A 19,712-nucleotide genomic window follows, 5' to 3' on the forward strand; every position below is an offset into this window, starting at 1 on the left:
TGGTGCACAGCTATTCCCATTGTATTATGTGGCTTGATCACATCAGTTCCTCAAAATTCTCTAGGAAAAATAATCTGAGCAATAAACTCCAGGTCCAGACCACTTCAGTCACTGTAGAACCCACAGACACGTTTATAATAACAACAGCATGGGTCCAATCTTATTACCCAGCAAAAACTAACATGAACAAGTAACCAGTACCCTCTGTGCTCTTAGCCTTCTCTAAATTTCTCACATGCACATAAGAACATTAACACAACTTCTTTCCTCAAAAATAACCTCTCTGTGTCACTAAATCTCTTTCCTGAGTTCAAAACACCAATGCAGGCTGGGGCACCCAGGTGGCTCAGCAGGTTGAGCATCCGACTCTTGATTTCAGCTCAGGTCATGATCTCATGGTTTGTGTGTCTGAGCCCCACATCAGGTTCTGTGCCTGCTTGGGATGCTCTTTCCCTCTCTTTCCGCTCCTACTCCGCTCACATGCTCCCCCTCTCTCTCCGAAAATAAATAAACTTGAAAACAACAACACCAAAACCACCAATACTGGTTTTTAGGTAACACTTCCATTTATCTATTTCTGGCAACATTCTATCAAATGTGGACACTGACACAGACATCTGTAGTATAATGCTACACCAGTGGCATGTTCGTAAGCCAGCTCTCCGAAAACATAATATACAATTAAAAATCTTATTTCTAGGGCTTGCTGGTTCTTCTGATGTAGATATGCCCATCATGGCTGACTTCAAGCCACTGAGTCTATAACACATCACACGCAGAATTCCTGAATATTTAACAATTGACTGTAAAGCACCAAAGGCAGTACCGGCATGCCACTGGAAGTACAGGGACACCTACAAATAGTCAAAGTCAACCTACTCTCTTGTAAGAGGAGACTGAGGCTCAGAGAGTAAATGACTCGCCCCCAGATCACACAGTGGCTGAGTGGGCTTTAATACACAGGATTCTACCTCAGCTACCTTCATAAATTAAGCGAAGCTTTCCGTATTAGACATAGTCAGTGGTTTTCATATTATTGAAGAAAGAAGTGCTTCTCAAAAGTAAGCACCATATGGGGCACCTGGGTGGCTCAGTCGGTTGAGTGTCCGACTTCGGCTCAGGTCAGGATCTCACCGTTCAAGGGTTTGAGCCCCGCGTTGGGGCTCAGAGCCTGGAGCCTGTTTCAGATTCTGTGTCTCCCTCTCTCTGCCCCTTCCCTGCTCATGCTCTGTCTCTCTCTGTCTCTCATAAATGAATAAACGTTAAAATTTTAAAAAAGAAAAAAAAAGTAAGCAGCACCAACAATGCCAGAGAGACTGTTAGAAATGCTTATTTTTAGTCTCCACCCCAGGCCTAGGGAATCTTTATCTTGATCTATCTGTGCTTCACTAAACTCTTTGAGTGATAGGGAGCAATGAGAAAAAAAATCTTCCTTAAATCCATCAATATTCTTTTTGTAAATGAGATCCCAATAAGAGTCAAAGATAATAGCTATCCCTTTTCCTATCAGCATCCTTTAAGAGATACTTCTGAAGGTTTTAACATAAAGACCACAATCTTTCGCATTTACAGAGTCCTTACTCTTCAAAATAGTTTAGATTTTTCTAACAGGAAAAAGTTGAATTATTTACCTTCCAATTCTCCACCCCAACCTTTTACTGATCAAAGCCTAACCTACATTTCTATGTCTTAGCCCAAGCACATTCGTTTTGCTTACACAACTCCCTTTAAATATTTATGTGTCAAAGTTTTGCTCCACCCCGTCCCAAATCGAGGTAGTCAACAGCAAAACGGCTCTCCCACTGTAATCTACATATTGCTTTGCCAATTGATTATCCAGTTATGTATTTGTGTTTTGGTTTATCAGCCACTTCCTGGTGTTTTGCTATTTGTTCCCAACCTTCAGATCCAGAACAAAGACAAATAAATACTGTCTGCTTTGTTTTCCTCTTCCAATATTTTAGAGGTTGGAAAATTTACAAAATAAATATCCTCTCAACCTTCTTGTAAAAGCATTGCAAAAGAGAAAAAGAAGAATTGAGTAACAGTTTCCCAAATTTAAAAATACCCAGCTAAGGCACACTCAAATGACCAACAGCTGTACTGATATTACTTGAAAAATAATCATACAGCAATCTACAAATACAGGTCCACGGGTTGTAATTCAGTATCCCTTATTAATTTTATTTGGAGGGCACACGTAAATATGTGTATTCTATTGGCACAGAAGTAAGACTGTTAATAACCTAAATGTTCGTAGATAATAGATTAACAAAAACGCTTTGGAAGGGCATGTTCGTCACTACCACATTTCCTAGCAAATCCAAAACTACTTAGTGAGTATCGTTCTTGGCCTTGGTGGGAAATAGCTTCACTGGATGTGGAAGTGGATGTTTTCAAGGAAACCAAAGTTCTAGTTTTATAATTCCCCAATTACCTGGTCCTGGCTGAACTTCTATTTACCGAGAACTGGCCAGAAAAGCTTTGCAACACAGGAGGAGGTAACCATCCCGAAAGCAACTGTCTCTAAATTTTCAAGATTGCCTTCTCTAATACTTCCACCCCCAAAAGCAGCTACCTTTCTGAGATTCGTTACTGATCCCACCAGCCACATGGGGTCTGCTCGCTCGTCATCTTTTCGGTCAGTACATGCATATGGGCCAGCACTCCCAGGTACATCTGCTCAGGGACCTCCACCCCGCCCCTAATGGAAAGAACACAAACTCCATTCGCTAACGTCAGCTGGACTTAGATCTCAAACTCCAGTCCCATTTGTACAATGGAGTCTACCTCACTGAGGCACCAATAAAGGGGTGTACCGAGTGCAATACCGAGTCCTGTGTGGACTGAGCCCACGTGAGCCAGCGCGGAGGAGAGGAACGGCGCGGAGAGCAGAGGGCACTTACGGTTGGCACAGCTTGATTAGGTCCTGGTCAGTGGTGCCTGGAGGAAGGCCTCGAATGTACAGGTTGGTTTTACTCAACTGTTCCCCGCTGCTGTTGCTGCTGCTGTTGTTGCTGCTGCTGTTTGTGCTGGGGCTGGGAGGTGCCATGGGGTGGGGAGCTGATGCATAGGACTGCTGGAAACAGAAAAGGCTGTTACTGGAAAAACAAAGCCAGCACCTATTCACAGGCCAGCAGCGCAGCTCGAAAGCAATGCCGGCTTCTCGGCCTCTCTGATCCACACATGCACACACATTTTTATATCACTACCCTGTACGCTTCTGAGAACATCATTCCCCCCACTCTGGCCCTGCACTTGGGTCGGCATAAGTTAGCCCTAAATGGGGCAGAAAGAAGTTCCCAGGTGCTCCTGACAGTGGCATATGGCTTCTGAATCAGTCCCCTGTGATTTTCCTTAGAGGTGTAAAGTCACACGTTACCTCCCTCCCCACGAGAAGAACGTAGTTTGCTCTTGGCACCAAAGCTCTGCCCCTAGCTCACCTTTAACGAGCCACACGTCTTTGCTTTGTCTCCACTCCTTGTCCCCTCCTCTCCAAAACACAAAACCGAAACCAAACAAACAAAAACCTGCCTCATATTGTTGTCCTCCCCATCACTCTCCAATACAATTCCTGACACACAGGAATCACTCTATGAATAGCGAATCGAGGAAGGGCCAAACGGACGGACGAACGGACCTCATCTCTTTCTACCACTCCCAAATCTGCTTCTTCATGGCGAACGTCCTGTGTTTTGCGATACTGAGCCACCATTCTCTCGATGCAGTCAAGATCCCCTTTAGGTTACTCTAGTCGAGGGTCTCAATCCAGGAACTACTGACAACTTGGGATGATTCTTTGCTGTGGGGCCTTTTGTTCATTACACTGTACGTCCTACATTGTTCATTGTAGGGTGGTAGCAGTAACCTTATCCTTTACCCACCAGATTCTAGTAGCAGCCATCCCCTAGTTGTGACAACCAAAATTTCTCCACACACTGCCAAGTGTCCCCGGGGAAAGAACCACTGCTCTCCCTGGTAGAAAATCACTGCTCTAACTTGTCAAACTATTTTATAACAAAAATAAAATGATAAAATGATCCCTAGCAACTGAGAATATACAACGTGAATATACGTGCCAGAATTAGTGGACACGGTGCTCATTATATACTTCATTTCTTTGTCAAATGGGCCTATCTTCACAAGTTCTTAAATTACACGGACTGAGTTTGCACTCCTGCTGTGTCTCTTACTGGCTGTGTGACCTTTAGATGGTGCCTTCACCTCTCTAAGACTCAACATTCTCATTAATATGAGGAGGATTAAAATACTACGCTCAATAGTATGTCACAGGGTCTCTATATAAATTCAATGAGCTAATGTAAACAAAATGGTTCCTGGAAATTAGAAAGTGCAAAATAAATGTTAGCAAAAACAAAAATGCAAGAGTAACAATAATGATAACATTTGTAGCTCATATCTGTCTTGCCAGTAACATTAGGCTATATAACTATCCCAGATATTCTCAGTCGTAACCTAGAATGTTACCTAAAGGTAACACCTATTAAGATTCCAGTGGGGAGATTTTGGGCTGAGTGTTAACCTGAAGACACATTAGCTGTTCTATCAGGGGTGAAGGTGTGTATTTAACAGATGGCAAGTAGATGCTTAAGAAATACTTAGTCTACAACATATACAGTACAAATTGAATGAACACAGCACTTAGTCCACAGTGATAAAAGGCCAAGTTTTAGCAGCACCAGCCTTGTTTCTTGCTATAATACTCAGTCTTACACTTTTCAGAATGATCAGATTTGTCCCAGTCCATATTTCCAAGTGGCTACAAGACAATGCCTCTTAGCTACAACATGTCAAATGAAACTCATTATCTCTGCTCTCTCACCGCCCAAGTCCCCACCCCAGACACCCAGCACAATTGACCCCATTTCTCTCTGGTGTTGCTGACATTCATCTAGCCCCCATGCTAGAAGCCTTGGGGTCAGCTTCACTTGTTCTTTCATTCTAAATCTCAAAATACAGTCAGCTACCAAATTTTGGCACAAGTTTCTAGAAGCATCCTTTTCTCTGAATTCTCACTGCCTCCTAGGTCGGGATCTGGTCCACCTTGTGGATCCACCATATCCACCATCTGGCTCATGCTTTCCTCTTAGGGAGGAAAGTGGAGGAAGAATAAGACAGACAGTCAAATGCAAAGGCACACTGGTCTAGAGTATACTGGGCAGTTCCTTTAAGGAATGGGGGGGTGGGACAGAACCCAGAGCCTCCTTCTTTGAAACAAACATTTCAAGTAAACATTAGGTATTACTTAATCTGCTACCAACATTTTTAATGTGGGATTTTACAACAAATTACACAGGAGAATACTTTCTGTTCCCAATGTTTGAAAAAAATGACATACATCCATTGCCTTTTGGAATTTAATATCTGCATAAAGCTGCATGAAGTTTCTTGGCTGGCATGAAAAACTAGTCTGCCTTGACCTAAGAAATCCATTTCGCTCTGTGGACACCGCATAACACTTAAGCTCTATCTCTTTACACGCCCTGCACTTAGTAGGTTTTAACACATCCCTGCTAAAGTAATGCCCTGGTCCCTGTACCTCCCAATGGGACAGATGAGATTTATCTTTCACTTCCCGCATGTGCTTTATTTTCTTAAATTTCGCAGGGCTTTTTAAAAGCTGTTTGTTACCACTTTCACCTCCCCTCTCTCCAAATTCTTTGAATTCCATTCTGTACTCAGGCTTCTTTTAAAATGAGGCTTTGTTAAAAGCAGTTTTCCCCATGGCATAGCTTTTAAAACTATCAGGGAGCCGAAATAAAATCACATCTTCAGCTTTATGTATCATAGATCTGACGGACCAGCTCAGACTGAGTCCCTGAATGATCAAATAAGAAATTTTCATCTGTAGGATGGTCAATATGTGTTTACTTAATTGTCCACCCCCCCCCCACCCTCCATAGCCAGAATATCATTTAGTAAATTGCATGGTGCTTAAAACAATAAATGTGCCCTCCAAAGCGCCCAATGTATTTACTAGGAAAAAAAAAATGAAACAGTCAAAAGCAAATCAAAGCTGGGACGACTATAGGCTACTTGTATGCATGGAAATGAGGTATGTAATTTACAAATAGAGATCCAAACACCAGCCTGTTGTGGAGAAATGATGTATTTCAAAAGCCCTTTGAAAAAAAATACACAATCAAAAGGGGTTATCTGTGTCATATTCTTGTTTGTGAATTCTAGAAGTTCTGCTGAGGGGCGCCTGGGTGGCTCTGTCAGTTAAGCATCCACCTTCAGCTCAGGTCATGATCTCACCATCCGTGAGTTCGAGCCCTGCGTCAGGCTCTGTGCTGACAGTTCGGAGCCTGGAACCTGCTTCAGATTCTGTGTCTCCCTCTCTCTGACCCTCCCCCGTTCATGCTCTGTCTCTCTCTTCTCAAAAATAAATAAACATTAAAAAAATTTTTTTTAGAAGTTCTGCTGAAAGAGGTAGACTTTCTCAGTGTTACTGAACCAATCAATCCAGAGATTTTAAGACGGAATGCCTACATTCTCACTTCTCCTTAATATTTCATTTATCTGCTGATGATATACTGAATGATTCAGGTAGTGGTTTGCGCTGTAAATCATCCTTTGGTTTTAAGAATTATAAATTCCCTCCTCTCCTCCCACTTTGCAAACACACATCTTTTAATCAACAAAACATTGGCAGAAGTCTCCCGGAACGTCTGACAAATGCACAGGCCTAAATGAATTAATTTGTGAAAAGCAAAAGCAATGCTGTGTGCCCTGGTACCAAAGACAAATGACCACACTACAGCATCTTTACAAAAAAAAAAAAAAAAAAAAAAAAGGAGCAATAATCTTTAGAGGTGAATGGGTCACAGCAACCACTTTCCTAATTAAAAGTGGCTCTGATTCCTTCCTCAATTCTTTGTCTTCAAATGGATTTGGGGTTTTATCATTGATTAGCTTTTAAATCATTTTGAGGCACCCAGGAAGAAATGTTTAAATGTTAGTAAAAAAAAGAATTTATTTTCCCTCAGATAAAATGGACTTTGCTATATTGCTCAAAGTCATACTTTATAAATCCTATTTAGGAGTGGTGAGGACTTACAGTCCAGGGTTACTGAACACTGCTACACGGTGCCGTAGCAGGGCAGGGAGCTGCTGTGAATTTGCAGCGTCAGCTTGGTTAGAACCAGTGAAGACGACAGATTTTCAGAAGAGGACCTTCAGATGGCACTCTGATGGAGGAGGGAGATAGGATTTCTCTTGAACCTGCACTCGCTTGGCAAATACGCAGATTTTCCTCAGGTGTTTATTCATGGTCTGTTGGGACCACGGTCTGCTGGGAGGGTCTGTTAGGTATCACGGGATGGGGGTTGAAAACCTCTAAACCACATGTTGGGGCTACTACATCAGTGGATCAGTACCAGTGTTTTCTTTGGGCAACTAAACCAAATGACTTGACATCCATTTTAGAAGATAACGATTCTAATAATCATAGGTAACATTCGTTGCGTGCTTCCTAATAGGCATCGTATATAACCGCGCAATGAGGCAAACCATATTCTTCTCAAACATAAATGAGAAAACCAAAGTGCAAAATGGACAGATGACCTTCTCAAGGTCACACAGTGGGAGCCCCACTTTGACCCTAGAAAGTTGGACTCCAGGGGCCATGCAGCCCCTAACAGCACAACAGAACTTCACCTATTGATGACATGGGCACCAACACAAACGGCTTTTTTGCTGTCAGCTTTGGAAGAAGGCACGAACAAAAGCTCTCCTGCATCCAAGTATACGGAGGAGAAATCGAACAAGGATGGTAAACAGCATCTAGTCAAAATGGAGGTTAATAAGGCCTTTCCTCTATCAGAATTTAAATGAAGTCCATCTTAAAATTTAATGTCAAAGGGGAAGTGACCATCAGAAGCAAGCAAGGTGATGAGTTTTTCAAATAACATCAAACAAATGGGTTCCTTGGTCAAGATTCAGGGGATGTTATTTGATAACAGGAAAATGAACTGGCTTGCAAATCATCCTACAACAGCTGATTCATTTAGTGTGCTTTGTTAATATGCCTCATTTTTCAAGTTTGAAAAGTGAATCAACCGGGTCCTCCTACATTCTTCTAAAATGTGTGATTTGTGTATATAGGTTTGGATGGAGGTTGGTTGTGCTTTTGACCCCTACATATTTTGGAGGTAAACTGGAGAGGGATAGGAGTTGTGGTTTTATTTGTTTTCTCTTTTTTTCCCCCAATTTTAACAGAAAGTGTTTGATACGTTCAATAAATGCTGTTCACATTTCAAGAGGGTAAAGTAAATCATTAAAAATCATCTTTTATACAGTATGAAACATATTAGCTGAACATGTCTGAAGGCAGGGATGTAATATACACACACCAGCCAGACCATCTTAAGCCAGGGTCACTGCTGACATTTTGAACGAGGTAATTCCTCGTCGTGGGGCTATATTGTGCATTGTAGGATACTGAACAGCACCCCTGTCCTTTGCTACTAGATGGAAGGTGTACTACCCTCCCCCCAGGGTGTGGCTACCCAAAATGTTTCCAGGTATTGTCAAATGTCCTCTATGAGGCTAAAAGTGTGCCTGGTTGGCAATCACTGCCTTAAACAGATCCACCCCCTCTCCTTGAAAAACAAATACCAGCACAGGACCCGGAAATGGAATAATAATAATAACTCAATGGCCTACAACCTACTGCATTGAAAAACCACATCTACTGACCCAAGTTCAACTTCTTATCCCCAAGTATATACGGCACTCATCTCTGCGTGCCGTAACTAAGACATTGGTATGCCGCATTTCATTTGCAGCAGACGAGGTCTGAAACATGCTTCTTCCTCTTATTGAAAACATAACTCTTTTCCAAAGAGAATTTAAAATATTTTTTGCATGCAATTCCCGTTGGCTGGGAATCACAGGGCCTTGATGCCAAACTGCAGTCAATTCTATTCCCGGCATCTGGTTGCTGGCAGGATCCTGAAGCAGTTGGTCTTGGTGGTTTTTTGGAGTAGCCTCGGACTCCCTCACACAGCAGTCTGTTCTGCTGATGGTCTCCCCAATTTGTTTTTATTCATCTCCAGTGCAACAGAATTTGTACTCTTTTATCCACTCAAGGGTAAAGCCCTGGATAAAGTCTCCCATGGGACCGACATGCCAAGCCTTTTACTATCCAAAAATGAATACAAACCACATTCCTGTCTTAAATCATACATTATTTAGCCTGCACGTACACATGCAATCCATTGCTCGGTGGATTAACACTGCTGCAGGCTATTGAATTCCTCTCCCAGACAGTATAATTTCTACATAACCTTGCTTCTGCACACCTCTCCTCTAGTGGGAACACAATACGAGCAAGTAGACACGGCAAGAATTGCAGCAGTCACTGGAGTGCCTATCATAGCCTTATATGAGGATGTGCGTATTGTCTATGCAAGCAATAATCAATGCAGCTAAATTAATATAGAAGGCAAGACACGCAATTTTTGCCATGGTTTCATGAACCACATATATTGACGCTTTGCGGTTTTATGCTGGACAATTGCCCCTCCATTGGTCTAGAATACAATTATAGAAAAAAATGGTTCCAATTCCACCTCTCATAACAGAGTTTGGTGAAAACCTGCCCCACTTCTCTTTTCCTACCCACGGATCAGACATGGAAACGAGCAATAAAGGACAAGACTCCTCACAAAAGGCGATCATTTGCATATTCTCTGTTAACAGTTTTTGGCAATAGCCACTGTCAACAGTGGCAGTGTGGTGTTTAAGAGCTCCACATTGCCCTCCGAGAATCCTGCTCTACCCCTAACTAGGCACTTAAACCTCTAGTCATGGGTAAAACAGGAATTTCGATGATCTCACCTAAGACTGTTGTGAGGCTTTAATATATAAATTACACATAAAATATTTAGCATCGTGCCTGACACAGAGTCAATACTCAATAAATACTTGTTGATCTTATCATTTTCATCAGCACCATCATGAGGCAGATCCTTAAAAGAAACACTACTCTCTCAATCCTACTTGGAGTAATTTACCTTTAAGGGGTGCTACCAGAGTCAATCATTGATTTTTTAAGCATGGGAGCCACTATTCTTGAGATGAAACTATGTCACCAGAACTGTGGTTTGTCATTTTCATCAAGAACCAAAAAGTAATAACTAAGCACTGATGAAACAATCATTGTGGATTGAAAGGCTAATTAGTTTCAAGGTATTTCCAAATCACAACCGAGGTATTATTAAAATTCTGTTAGGATGTGATTCACTTTTGCTGTAAATATTAGTTTTTAAAAACCTCAGCAGATTGCATAATCACACATCGCTCTGTGCTATTTACAAATAGGATTAATCTAAAGTCATTGAATTCCATTCAGAGGTTTAAATATTAAATGACATTTTAAAATTCATGGTACTTGCAAACACAAGTAAACTAGTTATTGTTCATTACAAGCACCTATAAACCAATTTCATTAACAAATTTACAAGCTAGAGAAGAGTGGCTGCTATAAATGATGCCACTGGCCTTTTATAAAGATTGCTCAGTTCTCCAAATGCCAGTGACATCTGGTCTTTGCTCTTATCCATCTTTTAATTTGGCCAACTCGTGATCTCTTTAAGGAAAAATAAACAAAATTAAAATATGTTCAAAATTTAGCTCAAAATATAGCTCACAATTTGGGCTACTTACACCATTCATGTAAAAGTTCAAGTGTACACTTAGAAACTAATCCCAAACAGCTCATGATTCCAGTATTAATAAGGATTGATTCCTCATGCAAAAAAAAAAATAAATAAATAAATAAAATAAGCCATGATTGGTACCCAAGGTGGAGATTACAATGGCATCTATACCACAAATAGTAATGGTTAGAATTCCCCAGAAATATCAAAAGTGACTGTAAACCCTGGATGGGGCCTCTGTTCTGTTTGTCCCAGGAATGTCTCCGAGATCAACTCAAACACTTCCTTTTGTAATGGGCTAGAATCACCAGGACAAGACTGGAAATCCAGAACAGGTCATAACTGCTTGTGGAGATCTCTAGGATAGCCAATGGTCAGCATCTCAATTCCTAATGCAATCAGAGATAAAGAGGAGATCTTACAGTCCAACAATTACACTCGGGTCACATTCTTGTGCCTTACACGTTTACTTAATTTTTTCATTTAGTTTTTCCCCATAATCTCTATTTTGACTATTTTCTTAGTTTTTTGCAATATTCTATGCTTCATAATCCAATAATGTTTCCCTAAAACTACAATCAGTAATGTCGCCAACAATTAGTTGTCCTAGCTGTATCATGTATGCTATCCAAAACAGAGAAGCACAATACATACAACTTAAAGGGCACCACTGCAAGATAGGTGGACCTTGTACTTTATTGAGACTAAATGAACACTCTCAAAATTTTCTTCTTCAGTCAATGAAAACAGATATAATGAACCATTTCCACTCATTCCACTTGACCACTTTCCATATATACCAATCATATTACCGGGTTGGTTACTAGTAGTTAATGGGTGATAGAAATGAAGCATTTTGTTTCAAACCATGTATAGCAATAATTACTATCAATGATGGAAGGCGATCCGGAACGTCAAATGGCATTAAGGCTCTTTTGATACACTAAATGATTCTGTCCAATTAAATCAGAATTCATTTTTTCTGAAAGTAAATCCATGTTGACTTAAGAGCAACTCAATAATAGGATAAAGAACAAGTGCAGTAAACCCTTATTCCTTTATTGAGGCTTTCCTACTACTTCCAAAATATCTCTCCAGTCCCTATCTCACCCTGTTTTCCTCGATTTCCCAGGGCTCATTCACCTTCCTTGCCACACCATGCTCCTATCTGAATCTATGCCTTATTTTGTCTTCCTCCCTTCACTTAGAATGCCTAGTCTGTATTCTTATACCTTATTCTAGGGTGACTCTAAAATGTATCTTATAAACTGGGGTACTTTGGAGAGCAAAATAGGGAGATGTTGATAATTATATCAGGACACAAGGAATCAATTGAGACCGTCCAAAGACACTTAGAACATATGGTCATTTATGATTATTTTCTATGTATCTAAATCTCACATATTCATCTAGAGTCACCTGAAGTTCCACCCCATTTTGTAGCATTTTCCTGTTATTATTTTAGACCTATTTCATTTACCCCTCTTCTTCGTTTCTATATAATTAAATATCCACAGAAAGTTATAAAATATTTAACAAGAATAGCAATGACTGATGTATAATGAATATATAATATACATGAGGCATTGTTCTAAGAACTTTATATTAATTGATTTATACTTTTGGAGGTATGTATATGGCTACCCCCATATTGAAGATGAGAATACAGAGTTTCAACGACCTTTAAAGGTTGTTCAGCTACTCCGTGACAAATTCAGGGCCTGAAGTAAGTCAGTCTTACTCCGGTTGATTCCAGATTTAACTCTAAATATGTGCAATCCAATATGGTAGCCACCTGTCCCACATAACTATTTAAATTTAAATATAATTGATGTGAATCAATTAAAATTTTAAAACGTCAATTCCTCAGTAATATTAACCATATTTTAAGTGTTCAAAAACACGTAGCTACTGGGGCACCTGGGTGGCTGGGTTGGTTAAGCGTCCAACTCCTGATTTCAGCTGAGGTCAGGATCTCACCTCTCATGAGATGAGCCCAACATCAGCGTGGAACCTGCCTGGGATTCTCTCTTTCCTCTCTCTCTGCCCCTCCCCATGCTTACACATTCTCTTGTTCTCAAAATACATAAATAAACATTAAAAAAAAAAAAAAAGACATGTGGCTACTAGCTACTATATTGGACAGGAAGACAGAACATCATCACATAAAGTTCAATTGCACAGATCTGAGGTACCTCATTCTTACAGTTACCAGGCATCATCTCCCCAGACTATACTGTACATCTACAGTACCTAAATGTGCTGAGCAAAATAATGGTCATGATTTCTGTGCTGCTATTCAGAGGTGTTTTTTTTTTTTTTTTTAAGTGCGATTAATCTCCTTTCAATAGAGAACATATTTAAGTTTTTTCTCCTTCAGGAGTGGGTCTTGATTTTGGCATATAAAATCTATCAACTGATAGCTTCCTTGACCAAAAGTAGAAATTATTAAAAGGTATTCCCAGAAAGTAAAATATAATGTGTGGGAAGAACAAGATGTGGTTCATTTGTTTTTAATCAAAACCAAAGTTTCATCTGTATTATAAAATTTCTTAATCTCAAGGAAGAGAAGCAACAGAGATAAATTGCTGTTAGAGAATCAATGTCTCTGTCTTTGGGATTCAAGCTTCGTGCTTGGGAGGAAGTTCTGCATTTTTAATACATCATCTACTTTACCTACATATCCTAAAAGAATAGCACCCTTACTAACCACATAGTATGCTATGCTACCAATCTTATTTCTCTCTAAACTGAACCAACAGCGGGGGGGGGGGGGGGGGAATGCTTTCTTACAGTGAACTACAGAGGCAATTCAGCAAATTCATAAACAATAACCTATATTCCATGACATAAAATAGTTATGTTGTTTTATTAGCCAATGCATTCATATTTTATTGATGTAGCAAAATTAAGTATAAACAGAACCTATGCCTCAAAAGTCCTAAATCTAAGAAATTTGGACTATAAAACACAATAATTTCCTCGAGAAGACAATGTTGGGACACAGATCAAAAATGCAACAGCAATTAATACAAGCAAAATAATTGCTTCATTATAAAAACTGGAAGGAGCACTTGCACAGATAATTTTCTGGGAATATAATTTCAACATTTATTGTGTTTGGAGCTATGAGATGATAACTATGAGAATAAATTAATGCTCAAGTTCACCCAAAGTGATCCTATAATAAATGAATATTAGGCATTTTATATTGTTAACTAATTTATTATAATTTTCAAATCAGAAACGCATGAGATGTTTATACATTCAAACTTCTATTTGTAACCTGTACGAAGACTCCCTTTTCCAGTATATTTTAAGTCAGTCTGCCACGTACCTTAGAGAAGGTTAAAAAATTATATAGACATATCCAATTTCTAGTGCATCCTCTTTGTTTTGTGATTACTGGAGATTCATTTTGCCTGGTGATAGTTTCCGTAATCAAGGAAATGAAGTATCCATAATAAGACAGTACTGCTTTTCCTTCTCCAAATTACTCTTATTCTTTTTAAATAAGTGATCGAAAGTTCAGAGACCGGCAAATAGAGGGCATCTGCCCATGATTACTACACTCTCCAAAGGCCCAAGAAGAAGAAGGAAGTATTATTACTGCATAGTGACTAAGAGCATAAATTCTGAAGCCATCCCACCCAGGGTCAAATCCTGCTTTACTATTTTTTTCTCCATATGGCCTTGGCCAAGTTCCCTAAACACTTCTGCCTCAGTCTCCTCATCTGTGAAACTAGGGATAATAACTACCTCAGAAGACTGTTAGACATTTCAAATGAATGCTTATGTATAAAGCACTGAGACTAAAGCCAGGCACACAATAAGCTCTCTAAGGGCGCTTACAATTATAATTATATAAATTCTAAAGCATTTTACAATAACCATTGTTATCATGAACAATAATGCTTTTTTGAAGAAGAGGAAATTTTGGTTGGTCTACTGAATGACCTAGCAAACTCTGGTTTGCCTAGTGTAAAATCTTGCACTCCAAAGTAAAAAGTCCATCGATGCTTGTCAAACTGCAACTCTCTGGGTTGAAAAATCAAGAAATGCCATTCTTCCATGAGATATTAGGCTCAGTTAGTACTATTTGAGCTACTGATACTGAATGCCTTCAGATAAACTGATGAGAAGACTAATAGAAGAACTTTTTAAGACAAACAGAGACTTTCACAAGGGAAGTCATTCTTAGCCTAAACAAATTCTAGGAAAATAACTACAGATTGTGAAAGTACTTATTAAAAAAAAGACATATGTGATTGCCAGTGGAACCAGCTTATATCAGTGAAATAACACGCTGACTACTAAATGTCCATGTGCTTAACTGAATCGACTTTTACATACAGAAAATAAACTATACTAATTTCATAGCTTCTAACTCTAAAAATAATCAGGTTTTTAAAAATTGTTGCCCTGCAAGGATATTTTGTAGGTAAACAATTACTTGAACCCCTTATTTAAGTTTAATTACCTCCCTGATTTCTAATAAGTTGTATGATATGTGCCCTAGGGTAACTGAAACAAATAGTCTATAGAATAAAAATGGGATAGTCATACATGTATATATTCCAAGGTATTTACCACACATCTCCAATATTCCAGAAAATTATTTTGTTTTGTTTCGGTCTGGAAAATGTTATGTATACTTTAGCAAACAGACAGGAAAGCCTCTTCTAAAGTATAACCACTAAAAGAGTTTTCTAGGAGAGACCATTCCTCTGCTTCCTCAAGAGAAGACTCAAGAGTTTGTTCTACTCAGTGGAGCAAATTGGCTGGGGTGGGGGATCAAAACAGAAAACTCTCTTGGAATTAGTGCTGATATTCCAGTTCTCTGAGGAAAAAACAAAATCCAAAGCTCTGATGTATAACTTTGCTGATCTTTGTCATGTGACTGCTCCTACAGGGGCTGATTTTAACCTACTAACAGTTCAACAACCAGCTCACAACATTTCTGAGAATTTAGTGAGCGTCTCTCACACCAGCCACCTCAAGCACCCTACTGCATCACAAAATGGATGTGACCTTAGTTGAAATATTATTTAATGCTCCCAACATCCCAGAAGACATAAACAAAGGAAAGAGTTTCTTTGCCTGAGTAGTAAAGAAGCTAAGAATGCCCTGGGAAAACAGAAAACAAATTTCCTGATGTCTCTGTCGCAGCTGCTAGGACCAGAGAACAAACACCATGTGGGAGGGAGTATGTGGGCAGAATGTGTGGACCGCTTTAGGAAATCTCCATGATCTAATGGAAGAACAGTAAAGGAAACAGAAGAACTTCTTGAAGGAAAAATAGGACTCAAAGAGAACCTTTTCGTTCATTAGCCAATAAAGAACTTCTTAAAAAGAAAATATCTTTATGTCGTCATTCCTTGAGGTACAAACACTCCGGGTCTACTTTAAACTCTTTGAGGGCAGAACATTAACAACATGGATTTGATCATATCTTTACTAGAATCACAACAGAAACATGTAAGAAACTAAACTATGCATCCTCATCAAAGCAAAAAGCATAGCATTACCTAGTAATGATAAAAGCTGTCTCCGTGAAATCATCATATCAAAAGTTTTATTAACATATAAATGTCATATATATGTATATGATTTAAAAATAAATACGCCATCACTCTACTTAAACATCAAATAGAACCCAAAATTTCAGCTGATAATGGGGAAACAAATTGTTCAAGTTTATAAAACATGCACAATGTAGCAAAAGCCTAGAATTGCAGCTCCTTATAGATTTGGAAATGGAGAAAAAACAATTTTTTTTCTATACACAGACTTCCTAAAGCTGCTGGCTTTAAGAATTTCCATCCAGTGGAACTGGAGGGTATTACGCTAAGTGAAATAAGTCAGTTAGAGAAAGGCACATATAATGATTTCACTCAAATGTGGAATTTGAGAAACTTAACAGACGATCATAGGGGAAGGGTAAGATAAATACGATAAAAACAGAGAGGGAGGCAAACCATAAGGGACTCTTAAATACAGAGAACAAACTGAGGGTTGATCATGTTGGGGAGTGGGGGAAACAGATGATAGGCATTAAGGAGGGCACTTGTTGGGATGAGCACTGGATATTGTATGTAAATGATGAATCACTGGAATCTACTCCTGAAGCCAAGACTACACTGTATGCTAGCTAATTTGAGAATAAATTTAAGATGATGATGATGATGATGATGATAATAATAAAAATAAATTTCCATCCAAAATTTTGACTTAAAGGAAGGATCTAATTAAAGTTATATTATACCAAAGAAAGACCAAAAACTTCTAATTTTTGATAATACAAATTTAATCCATACTCCAACATGTGTAAAACAGAACTTAGAATTCATCGTGTAAATTCAACAGTAACATATAAAACGGAATATGAGAAATGGTTTCAAAGAAAACATCCAGTGACAATTACTCCATAAACTCCTTAAGAAACAAAATCAGAGGAATAATGAGGGAAATGGCAGTAGCATCAAGTTCTCAGCACAAATAATTGAAAGACAGAAAGCAAAGATACAGAAACTTGGTATGCACAAAAATGTGGTCTATATTTACGTCTATTAAGTATGAAAGGGGCACCTGGGTAGTTCAGTTGGCTAGGCGCCCGTCTTTGGCTCAGGTCGTGATATGGTTCGTGAGTTCGAACCCGCTTTGGGCTCTGTGCTGACAGTTCAGAGCCTGGAGTCTGCTTCGAATTCTGGGTCTCTCTCTCTCTCTCTCTTCCCCTCCCCCACTTGCTCATGCTCTCTCTCTCTCTCTCTCTCTCAAAAATAAACATTAAAAAAAATTTAAGTATAAGAGAAAAGAGTACCTGGGTCCAATGCTAATTCTTATGAGAATGTCACTTTCTTTTACTGTAAGCTATGTTCTTCATAATAGGTAAAAAAAAAAAAAAAAAAAAAAAAAAAAAAAAAAAAAAAAAAAAACAACCAACAGATTTTATTACTCAGAGTGATTAAGTATCAGAATAAATAGAGTTGTGGAATGGTCAAATTTTGCACCCAGAGTTTTCCAAGCTAATAAATGGAATTAATTTGATTGCTTTTTCTTGTGGTTTTCAGAAATCAGTACTAATAGAGATAAAAATGAGAAAAGGGACTGCTAACATGGAACTTTTTGTACCAGCATTGTGACTTATGCTTTACCAGTAAACTCATTTTTTTGGAGTGGGGATATTATTTATCCAGTGAAAACAGGCATCCATTGGTGTTATGTCCTGATTTCAACAGAGGAAGGTCAAGATTCCCAAAATGTAGGCTACCCCACAGTGGCAGAACTCCTTGATATCCAGTAGCTCCCAGTGTGAGCGTAAAGAAACATGAGGTCCCACCCCTAGCACACCCACACCTGCCCAGAAGCACTGTTTCGAGGATTATAATATTCTACAGTGTTGACTGTCTATGCGCTCTGAGGCTGGCTAAGTTATGTGCAAAGGCACTTTCCTTTTATTTATTTGCATTCCACTAGTCATTAATTTAAATCAGTATCAAGGCTTTTGGCAAGGCCAGTTAGCGTCATATGTTGGTAATCTGAGACAGACAGACACATCTCTAATCTTGGTCAATGTTTCTATTGTGGACACAACCTTCGATCTTGTGTGAAGACAGAGATAATGACAAAACAACAACAACACATGTTTGGCACTTGTTTTCACTTGATTAGAAGGCTGAAAATGGCATGAGTCAATGAGTTCCATTTGCTTTCAGCTCCTTATTACTCTCCGGCAGGTCAAATAAAGATATGACTTGTTTATGAATCAAATAAAAAGATTATGTCTGTAGCTGATACATCAGTTCTTGTGACCAATCAATATCCCCATATCGTATCCCTACCTAATCTTCCCGATTATTAGTTATTGAAGACATGGAGAAATTGGGAAAATTAGGAAATTTTCACTGACAATCCAAGTGTGTTCATTATATAAACTTAAATTTCAGTGAGGGTTCTTCCTGTGAACTAGAACACATCTTATATGTTCCTTTATAAAACTGAATAAAAATAATTATTAAACATCTGTTTTTCTGGCGATGAAATATTGATATCTGACAGTCAATTCCTCTCCACAAGCAGTAATTCTAGATCTTTTGTGTACTTCTGAAAATATTTTTCTCAATGAAACTCATTATAATTCCTGAAATTTTCCAAATGGAACGTTACATATTGACATCTTCCTGACTTTGGTATATAGTCTACTGTGTTTGGGCTTGAACCACAGATCTCGGATCTGAACCAGTCTTCAAGTTCTACTTCAACATATTTCTCAAATTCTATGCTATGCAGAAAATTGAACATTCTTTTCGTTTTTTATTTTTAATTAACATTTGATTGATATACAATGGTACATTGGTTTCAGGTCTAAGAAGGATTCTTGATGACAGAATACTAAGATAGTCCACTAATATATAAGCCACAAAGATATTCCCTAATTACAATAACTGGAGAATTAGAATATCATAGAGCTAAATGATTGAAGATAAAAAGTCTGAACACCACGAAAGTTGACAGTAACAGATGCTTTCTTAGTCTGTTGGGGCTCCTAGAACAAAGTACACTACAGACCGGGTGGCTTATAACAAGAGAATTTTATATTATTGCACAGTTGTGGAGGCTGCAAGTCCAAGATCAGGGTGCCAGCACGGTCAGGTGAGAGTACTCTTCCAGTCCCCAGATTTCTCATTGTATCCGCACATACTGAAAGGGACAAGGAGGCTCTATGTGGTTGGTCTCTTTTATAAAAGTAATGATCTCTTTCAGAAGGGTTCCACCCTCAAGATCTGAGCATCTCCCAACGCAACACCCCCCTCAGTACTATCACCTTGTGCATTAGGATTTCACCACACGAGTTTCTCATGGGACACAAACATTCAGACTGCATCTGAGGCTTAAGTCCAACATGATCTGCATGAGGCCACGCGAGGCCAGAGGTTACGATCATGGACTTCATGAAAATTAACATCTGCCCTCCAGCATAGGGACAGATCTAGGTTTTGCAAGGTTTTGCAAAACTTACACAATTTG

General features: G+C 39.0%; 1 protein-coding gene across 8 annotated transcripts in view; it reads right to left on the reverse strand.

The window, feature by feature from the left end:
* Positions 1–19,712, reverse strand: part of RBMS3 (RNA binding motif single stranded interacting protein 3) — a 1,338,119-nt gene that overhangs the window by 572,454 nt on the left and 745,953 nt on the right. For 6 of the 8 annotated variants that reach the window (XM_058729653.1, XM_058729649.1, XM_058729652.1 and 3 more), the window contains exon 5: positions 2,907–3,079. In XM_058729653.1, the coding sequence (XP_058585636.1) occupies positions 2,907–3,079 (173 nt within the window). The remainder of the gene's footprint in view (positions 1–2,906; positions 3,080–19,712) is intronic. The other 2 variants (XM_058729650.1, XM_058729655.1) reach the window with 1 other exon arrangement.

This window comes from Neofelis nebulosa, chromosome 5 (genome assembly GCF_028018385.1).
Source record: "Neofelis nebulosa isolate mNeoNeb1 chromosome 5, mNeoNeb1.pri, whole genome shotgun sequence".
In the NCBI taxonomy this organism is placed as follows: domain Eukaryota; kingdom Metazoa; phylum Chordata; class Mammalia; order Carnivora; family Felidae; genus Neofelis; species Neofelis nebulosa.